Genomic DNA, 10,157 nt, shown 5'->3' with positions numbered 1-10,157 from the left:
TTTCAGTTGGTTGTTTACTAACATACGAGGATTCTCATATGCAATCTTAAGATCCCGCCAGGCTACTTCAAAGCCCTCATTACTCAATTACTCAATTAAGTGGAGTGACTGGCATTTTATATATTATCGAAAATTTAATAAGGAAAATGCCAGTCACTCCACTTAATAGATTCATAAGAGCATTGGATGCTCTTATTGCTTTTGAGGCAAATTTTAATGATTTTCCTGAGGACATTCATAATGTTTATACCTTGGAGGTTCAGAGCGCTGAAATAAAATTGTTATGGGAGAAAGTTAAAACAACATATGAGGCCTGTTTGGATTTTTTGGAGAATTCTGATACAGAGCCTAGTGATGTAGATGTAGCTGCGTCTAAATATCAGGTCACATACGTAGCCTATATGAAATGTTTAGGTTCGATTAATGAGAAGGTGAGCAAATTTAAATCGGTACCGAACGCAAGTGATTCGCCAGTAGTGAATTCTGATTCTGGGCATACTTTGACTCTACCCCCTTGCGATGTCGACGCATTTGGAGGGGATTATAATTCTTGGCCGGCCTTTACAGATTTATTTACGGCGATTTATATAAAGAGCTCGCGCCTTAGTAATGTAGAACGCCTTTGTCATTTAATACGTAAGACCGAAGGTGAAGCTAAAGATATTGTTTTGAAAAGTCCGTTGATTAATGAGGGCTTTGAAGTAGCCTGGCGGGATCTTAAGATTGCATATGAGAATCCTCGTATGTTAGTAAACAACCAACTGAAACTTCTGTTTAGTCTGCCTTCCTTTGACAAGGAAACTAATACCGCGTTTTAAGGTCTTAAGTCCGGCACTAGTTTCCTTGTCAAAGGAAGGCAGACTAAACAGAAGTTTCAGTTGGTTATTTACTAACATACGAGGATTCTCATATGCAATCTTAAGATCCCGCCAGGCTACTTCAAAGCCCTCATTACTCAACGGACTTTTCAAAACAATATCTTTAGCTTCACCTTCGGTCTTACGTATTAAATGACAAAGGCGTTCTACATTACTAAGGCGCGAGCTCTTTATATAAATCGCCGTAAATAAATCTCTAAAGGCCGGCCAAGAATCATAATCCCCTCCAAATGCGTCGACATCGCAAGGGGGTAGAGTCAAAGTATGCCCAGAATCAGAATTCACTACTGGCGAATCACTTGCGTTCGGTACCGATTTAAATTTGCTCACCTTCTCATTAATCGAACCTAAACATTTCATATAGGCTACGTATGTGACCTGATATTTAGAAGCAGCTACATCTACATCACTAGGCTCTGTATCAGAATTCTCCAAAAAATCCAAACAGGCCTCATATGTTGTTTTAACTTTCTCCCATAACAATTTTATTTCAGCGCTCTGAACCTCCAAGGTATAAACATTATGAATGTCCTCAGGAAAATCATTAAAATTTGCCTCAAAAGCAATAAGAGCATCCGATGCTCTTATGAATCTATTAAGTGGAGTGACTAGCATTTTCCTTATTAAATTTTCGATAATATATAAAAATTAATTACAAAAATATAAAAAATTTAACAAAAATATATACTGAAACTATTTTGTAGTCAAACTGACCGACAATAGGGTGACCAATACAATGTAAGAAGAAAAATATTGTATTGTTATTGTAATTTACAGATGTAAATCTGTAAACAAATAATCGCACAAAAGAAAATGTAAGAAATACTAATTTGAATGCGATAATAATATCGACAATGATCTCGTTAGTTTATAATACGGCTAAACAATTTAATTTATTTGTTCAAACAAAACAAGAAATAGTGACAATATTTCTAAAATCGAAGAGTTTTATATTTAAAATAAAGCACAAATGAAATATGTATTTTTTTTCGCGTTAAAAACAAAATAATTTTAATCACTTCACTTTTGCTCAAATTGAAATATATTTACGTACCTTATTTTATGAAAAATAAAATATGTAATAAATATATATTGCCGGTGGACTGTATTGTTGCCAAGGGATGATGGAGTTCAATGATGCCTAAAGATCCAGTACTCGTTTCAAAATCCGGTTCGCTAGGACCAAATGTTTGGCATCAATCCAAGTTTTCCAAAATTGTTATAAAAATAAAACAAACAAATTTCAAGTTTAAATTAGAGACGAAGATCTCTTTTTATTGTAAATAAATATTACCTCGTATAAGGAATATATTTAGTTTTTCAGTAAGATGCACGTAGTGCTTATGTCGAAGACAATTTGACAAGTGTTTTTTAATGCTAAAATAACAAGCATAATATGGTGGCAAACAATATTTAAGGACCCGTTAACGGTTTACTCGCTAGAATCTAGTATAATACTTCCAGCAAAGTTGCATAAAAAAGGAAGCAACAATAGATTCTAACGTTGTTAAAAATAGTATAATACGTTTAATGTAGTTATTACCAAAAGGATGCAACCTAAACAGAAAGAATAGAAAAAACAAAGAAACATCAAAAAATAAATAACGGGACAACGGATGAACCAAAACAAACAACAAAACTATATTAACAATATGATACTACATTACTTAGCCATCCAATTCAGATGCAAGTACGATGACATTTTGTTCGATTTTGTCTTGTTCTTTAATTCTAATATGTATTTCATTTTACAATGGAATAGCAATAGGACTCATCTGAATCGGATGCTAGTTGTATGCTCTTAACCAATTTTATTTTATGTTTTCCTATTGACATAATAGTATACATTTGGATGTGTTTTAAATTGTAATAACCTGCGGACCCATATGACGGCCTAGGCCATCGCTGTGTAAATGTAAGTGGAAACTGAATACAGACTTTGGATTAGTCGCATCTACATTGTCATTGGTCTCAGTTGGAAGATGTATGGGGAAAAAATCCGCTGGGTAGAGACGCAACTGAGAGAAAGCTGAGAGTAAAATAATTACTCTCTTCACACGTAGCGTTGCCACTCATAAAATATTTTTAATACCAAATTTCTAATTAAAAACTACCAAAACCTACCAAATTTAAAATATTTGAGAAATGCTATATGGATTCGTTTCAAAATTAATAGTTAACTATATAATTATATTATTGCTGCTATAAAATTACCCAGAGGAAGAAAGTAAATAACACTACAATCATAAATATGTTAAAATCGTTCAGTTTTCGAGATTTTATTTTTGAGTCGATTTAACGATGTCCTTCCGTACACCAAAAAATTATATTCATAATTGATCATAGCTTTCATATAAGGCCCTCTTCCGAAAATTACTTAAACGAGCATAAAACTCCTAAAAGTGTTGGTATCCCGAAAAAATTCAACACAAATAAGTTTCATATAGAAATAAATTACGTGTCCTAATTTCCATAATTGGACATTTAAAGTGTCAGATGAAACAGAAATATTGAAGCAGTGTTTAACACATATTATTAGAAAATAAAAGTTTTGAGAGCCCTTTGGCATTTTTTGAACTTAACACTACTAAATAAATACACATTTACCTGACTAAACTAAATATTTAAGAAAATGCTATCTTCATATTTTGCAAATATGTAGTTTTATTATTTTGGCTTAACATAAGTAGTTTTTTCGTTATTATTTTAATTATTTTGTTCTTAAAAATACTTATGTATTCAGAAATATCGTAGCCTACCAAAATACGACAAATATCGGAACAAACCAACCAAACTACCAAAAGTCAATTTGTTAACTTCAAACTACCAATTTTGGTCCAATTGGACCAAAGCGGCAACGCTGCTTGTGATATGTGAATTCAACATACTTGTAAGAGAATTAAATAGAGACCGAACCACTTTATTACACTTATACACAATATTTGGCATTTTTTTGGAATACTTTTCAGGACACTTTTTTGCCGAAACACGTTAATTTTGCTCAAACGAAAAAAAATATTTTTTATTAACTTTTGACACTTAATTTTATTTGTGGTGGAATTTAATTTATAGAACAGAGTTTCAAATTTTGGCATTGAAAATAGAGGAAAATTTAAATAAATTAAAATTTAAACATTTTTATTCAATTCTGTGTGTCTGTTGAAAATTAAAAAGGCACCAATACAATATCAAAACTATGTACTAATACATTCTCACGACTTAGGTTTTTGACAACAGACTTAGGGGTTCTCCCCATAGAATAATATATCCATAGAAGCGTTACTGAGAGGGAGAAAACCTAAGTCTGTTGTCAAAAACCTAAGTGATGAGAATGTATTGATACATAGTTTTGATATTGTATTGGTGCCTTTTTAATTTTCACCAGACATACAGAGTTGTATAAAAATGTTTAAATTTTAATTTATTTAAATTTTCTTCTATTTCCAATGCCAAAAATTTAAACTCTGTTCTATAAATTAAATTCCCCCACAAATAAAATTAAATGTCAAAAATTAATAAAAAATATTTTTTTTCGTTTGAGCAAAATTAACGTGTTTCGGAAATAAAATGTGGTGTAAATTGTTAAAAAAAATCATAAAATAGTGTATAGAAGTGTAATAAGTGGTTCGGTCTGTATTTAGTCGGAAAATCAAAGGTTAAATTTCAAGTATTTTAATGTGTTAATTTCTCTCACAAATATGTTGAATTCACATATCACAAGTACGTGTGAAAAGAGGAATTATTGTTACTCTCAGCTTACTCTCAGTTGCGCCTCTAGTTCAGGGAAAGGCAAAACATGGGCGCCGCGTTTTTCATTTACTCTTCTCTTACGTACGTGTGCACACGCATTGTAGAGAAATAAATAACTTTTAATCAGTCTAGCTTGAGAACTCAAACAAGCAGGTGGTATATCGTTTTTTTATCGCACAATTTAAGAATCAGCGTTGCCAGTAAAAAAAAATTTCCCAACTTTTAAAGATGTATGATGAACAATATGAGATTCTACATTTTTAATTGGGGAAAACAGACGAAAGTTTACTGGCAACACCGATTCGTGGTGAGAGCGGAGAGAATGTATAACTAATACTATCGTAAAATGCAATAGTATAGGTTGCCTTTCCCTGCTCTAGTTGTACCCTATGGTCAGCGTTGCCACTCATAAAATATTTTTCCTACCAAATTTCTAATTAAAAACTACCAAAGCCTACCAAAACCTACCAAATTTAAAATATTTGAGAAATGCTATATGAATTCGTTTCAAAATTAATAGTTAACTTAAAATTATATTATTGCTGCTATAAAATTATCCAGAGGAAGAATGATATTGAAGCAGAGTTTAACACATATTATTAGAAAATAAAAGTTTTGAGAGACCTTTGGCATTTTTTGAACTCAACACTACTAAATAAATACACATTTACCTGACTAAACTAAATATTTTAGAAAATGCTATCTTCATATTTTGCAAATATGTAGTTTTATTATTTTGGCTTAACATAAGTAGTTTTTTCGTTATTATTTTAATTATTTTGTTCTTAAAAATACTTCTGTATTCAGAAATATCGTAGCCTACCAAAATACGACAAATATCGGAACAAACCAACCAAACTACCAAAAGTCAATTTGTTAACTTCAAACTACCAATTTTGGTCCAATTGGACCAAAGCGACAACGCTGCCTATGGTTCTCCCTCTCAGTAACGCTTCTGTGGATATATTATTCTATGACCAATACATCCAGTTAGGTTTTTTTTGACAACCGACTTAGGTTTTTTTTGGCAGCGTTTCACTTCGTGTTATTATTCTTTGTTTCTCTATGTTTCATACAATTACCTTGGATCTGTGCTAGTGAAAAAATTAAAAATGCCTCAGCCGTTTACGGTTGTAAATTTATGTATAAATGATCAACATGTAAGTTTGTATATTTAAAATTACAAACTTTTTTCTTTATTCCAAATTTGTGATATATTGTTTACAACAAGTTTAGCTGGTGATGTTTTATGTTTCATAAAATAACCCTGGATCTGTGCTGGACTAACTGGTATACCAACATCGATTACTGCGTTTGCAAAATTTTGAGCATAATCAGTTGATGAAACTTCGTGTTTGTAGAACCTATTAAACATTTCTACCAATTGATGATGAGAACAGTAACCAACATATGTTTGCATATCAACGCGTCCTGGTCTTATAAGAGCTGGATCTAATCTTTCAAGATAGTTTGTAGTCATAAATACTATGCGTGCTTCAGTAGATGCTACACCATCCAAGCAATTGAGAAGACCGCTAAAGGTCACCCTATTTAAGCCGTCGTATGCCGCAGACTGTTTGGAAACATCTTCCCTAGAAGCAAAAGCTGCATCAATATCTTCTAATAAAATAATTGATTGTTCTGGAGCTACATTCAAAAGGTGATTAAGACGATCGTCTGTAAGCCCCCGTTCTGAAAGGTTTAGAAGACAAATTCCATACTCCAATTTCCCAGCTAATGCTGTAATAAAACTAGATTTGCCGCATCCAGGAGGTCCGTAAAGCAAATAGCCCCTACGATAAGGAATGCCTCTGTCAGCATACCATTGGGAATTACTTATAAATTCTTTACAATCAGAAATTATTCGCTCACTAATATCTTTATCTAGAACAACAGATGATACGGGCCGACGTCTGCGCGGATGACCAAATTGTCTCCATTCAGGTCCCATTGCTGTGTACATAATTGTTTTTCCTTCAGTAGCTTGCAATGCAAGCTGTCGGGCATCTTCTAAAATTTCAAAATATAATTGTTTATTCCGCCCAAAAGCAGTTAGTGTAACTGACTCCCATGGTACTCCCATATGAAGATCAAGTGTCTGTTGTTCACGTGTTCTTTCTACTTGAATCCATACACCGCGATAATACATTAAATGTTTTCCTATACTAGGAATGAAATCATATTTGGTTTGGACTTTTCCAGTTTCTTTTTGTACGAATGATGTTTCAACACTTAGATGTTGTGTTTCACGAGCACCTCTAGTAGTTATCCATTGAAGAAGCCATTGATATGATTTATCACGACATGGCACTTCTAAAGTTATCATTAAATGGCGACGAAATAGTACCAAACCACCTTGTAGTCCTTTTCGTAATATGGCTGCACCAGCACCAATCCCAAACAAGCCAAACCCTGCTCCAAAATAAGGATTTGTTGAAAGGCTGCTTATTAACTCGTTCAATGGCATGCTTTAACTAATCAGTCTTCATCCATAGAGAGTATAGATTGATTTAAAACTTTAAAATAAAAGGACTCCCCTGTACAAAACCCAAACAAGCAATCTGGTTAACGTAACAACTGAATTAACCAAGACGAATTTATACAACGTGGAGTCAGTCAAACAATCAACTGTTTGACTTTTTTTCGCTTTTTGGTTCTAACAGATGTCAAAGCTTGTTTTTATATTTAAATATCTACATATTCTAAGCTTATTAACAAAATATTTATTTTTTACATAAATACGTAAAGCCCTCACTATTCAATTATCAATACTAAATTAAGTTTAAATACATATTTGTTTAATTTTTCATTTTTGACATTTGTTAAGACCAATTATTGTTTTTGTAGAACTGCGACCACCTTGTATTAATTCGCTTTCTGACTCTATGTCTCCACGTAGCAAATTTTATTGCTAAACACAAGCAATAACGTCGGCGGAACAACAGCACAGCGATTGCTGATTACTTTAGGTGGAGAAAACGTTTGTCACAAATATAAAATTTCCAACGCGAGATGTTCTATTAAAAACTGATGTGTATTTCGCTTATATTTTGTGTTGATTGATTTTTTTCACTAATTTTTTTTTAATTTTGGTACTTAAATATGTATGAATTAATCGCACTCAATCATAGAAAGACATTTTACATTAATTGCTTAGCAATAATTGCTCTGGCAATCAGTAAAGCAATCATTGCGCAATGGATTGCTACATATGTCAATTTGCCGTCTACACTCGCAAATTTCATTGACGCAATCAAATTTGACAATTGCAGCAATAAATATTGCTACGTGGAGACAAGGGTTGAATTAACAAAACAACCCGGAAACAGTTGATTGTTATTGTAGATGTTGTACATATATTATTTGTTTTGATGTGGTGAATATAAAAAATTAATTTGATATTGTCAATGTCACTTCAGCGTACCACGATTTTGATCGCCGTGAACAAATCAAACTGGAAGTAAAAGAAAACAAATCGGAAACAGCTGATTATAAGTATGATGTTGAACACAACAACTTTATTTGTTGTGTGGTGAATATAACACCCTGTATATTTGTTATTGTAAAACTTTGTTGGTTTGTAACAAACCGCAGTGGTGACAAAAATTCTGTATATTTGTTAATGTAAAAGCTTGTTGGTTTGATTTTACATCTATATCTTCATATTTCTTGTAAAACACACATTGATCATTTTTCTTAAAAGATTGAATTTTAATAAATGAATTAATCAAATTAATAAATGAATGCAACAGAAGTTATTATGCCATTCGATTCCTACAAGTGTCCACTTATCGACCCCGTTCCCAGACTTTTTATTTATTTATTGAATCTGCCTTTATCATTAGGCCTAACAATAAGTGATTAAATCTTATAACTAAAATTAAAACTTATTGCTCTCTAAAGAGATCATTGTTTGATGCATGGACCTCATCTTAGCGGGGTGGTAGATCTCCTCTACAAAGCCTTGATCTGGTTTGGCTCTGTGCGAGAAGCCGAGCAAGCGGATTTGGGTGTGATTGCAGTTTCAGTATATATTTATCGCGGACTTTCTTAAACTCATGCTTCACTAGTGGCACTTCCAAGTCCCTGTGGATGTTTTCATTTCTTATGTACCATGGTGCATCCGTCATGGTCCTAAGAATTTTCGACTGGGCCCTCTGTATAAGCTCAATACTGGAATTACTGGCCGTTCCCCACAATTGGATTCCATGACAGGTGGACAGCATCCCCTCCTCAGTGTGAACGTAACATGTTTGCTTTTTAACTCATTTACACGTATTCTCCATTTGTTTAACCATGTTTCCACACATCTTATGTAGCCATCTAGTGTACTAGATGCTATATATGGGTTTTCGTGCGAGCTAATAATTGCGGTGTCATCAGCAAATGTAGAAATAGTCAATTCATCGCTCGTAGGCAAATCAGAGGTGTAAATCAAATAGAGGGTAGGTCCAAGAACACTTCCTTGTGGTACTCCTGCTCCAATTCTATATTCTCTTGTCACGTAATCATTGTACTTAACAGTAAATATACGGTCCGATAGATAAGATTTCAATAGTTTATGAGTAATGGTGGCAGCAAACATTTTATTTTATATACCAGGCATTTGTGCCATACTTTGTCGAAGGCTTGAGCGACATCCAAAAATATAGCTGAACAATACTTCTTTAATTCAAAGGATTTTCTTATCTCCCCGGTTATACGATTAACTTGTTCGATTGTTCCGTGGCGTTCCCGGAAACCAAATTGATGAACTGGGATTATATTTTTCTCATTTAAAAATGGTATGATTTTCTTTTGGAACACTTTTTCGAACAGTTTCGATAAGCAAGGAAGCAAGCTTATTGGTCTATAGGAGGATGGTACGGTCAAGTCCTTACCTGGCTTTGGTATCATTATTATTTGAGAAGTTTTCCAATTTGTCGAAAAAACTCCATGTTTAAAGATCGCATTAAATGTTGTAGACAGCACAATTATTGCCACACTCGGTAGGTTTTTAATCATAGTAGGTGTAACAGAATCATTTCCAGGTGATTTTTTTAATATTATATTATCCATGATTACTTCGTTAATGTCTTCTGGGCTTATATCTAATATGTCATGATTAGATAATGTTGACACAGGTGGCTCTTCAAGTTCAAAAACAGTAGTTGGCGAGTTTGGTTGAAAGACTGTACTTAAGTGATCGGCAAATATTTTAGCCTTTTCCTCCGTGCTGCGAGCCCAGTAGTGCGATTCACTAACTTTTAACGAACCGACAATCGTAATTAAAAAAAGAAAATTATATTATATTCGTATACGGATTTGACATATATCTCACAGTAAAGAAAAAAAATAATCAAATGTTACTAAGTTAATAAAATTTAAGAAAAACACAAATTTTAAATAAAATTAATGAAGACATATTTTAGGGTTTCCCACAGTCGGCTATCCTGCATTCAAAGCGACCTCGCTTTCATCATCTTGAGAATCATAATCAATGTCGTCATCAAATGTAGGCGGCAATTTCCAACAGGGTTTCAACTTATC

The 10,157-nt window shown here is 33.1% G+C and overlaps 2 protein-coding genes across 2 annotated transcripts; both read right to left on the bottom strand.

The window, feature by feature from the left end:
- Positions 1–814: 814 nt before the first annotated feature.
- On the bottom strand, positions 815–1,493 carry LOC135950606 (uncharacterized). The gene is made up of 2 exons (XM_065500138.1): positions 895–1,493; positions 815–842 (listed from the first exon to the last, which is right to left on the bottom strand). The coding sequence occupies exons 1-2, from the start codon at positions 1,491–1,493 to the stop codon at positions 815–817; spliced, it is 627 nt and encodes a 208-aa protein (XP_065356210.1).
- A 4,273-nt stretch (positions 1,494–5,766) lies between these two features.
- On the bottom strand, positions 5,767–7,177 carry Bcs1 (Bcs1 chaperone). Its single transcript, XM_065500978.1, has one exon. The coding sequence runs from the start codon at positions 7,093–7,095 to the stop codon at positions 5,809–5,811; it is 1,287 nt and encodes a 428-aa protein (XP_065357050.1). The 5' UTR covers positions 7,096–7,177; the 3' UTR covers positions 5,767–5,808.
- Positions 7,178–10,157: the final 2,980 nt, after the last annotated feature.

This window comes from Calliphora vicina, chromosome 2 (assembly GCF_958450345.1).
Source record: "Calliphora vicina chromosome 2, idCalVici1.1, whole genome shotgun sequence".
Lineage (NCBI taxonomy): Eukaryota > Metazoa > Arthropoda > Insecta > Diptera > Calliphoridae > Calliphora > Calliphora vicina.
This window is presented reverse-complemented; position numbering and strand designations above follow the sequence as displayed.

Coding starts and splice junctions, on each gene's coding strand:
- LOC135950606 (XM_065500138.1), bottom strand. CDS start 1,493: ATGCTAGTCACTCCACTTAATAGATTCATAAGAGCATCGGATGCTCTT. Junction 843..894: donor GCATATGAGAATCCTCGTAT/GTTAGTAAATAA, acceptor TCCTTTGACAAG/GAAACTAGTGCCGGACTTAA.
- Bcs1 (XM_065500978.1), bottom strand. CDS start 7,095: ATGCCATTGAACGAGTTAATAAGCAGCCTTTCAACAAATCCTTATTTT.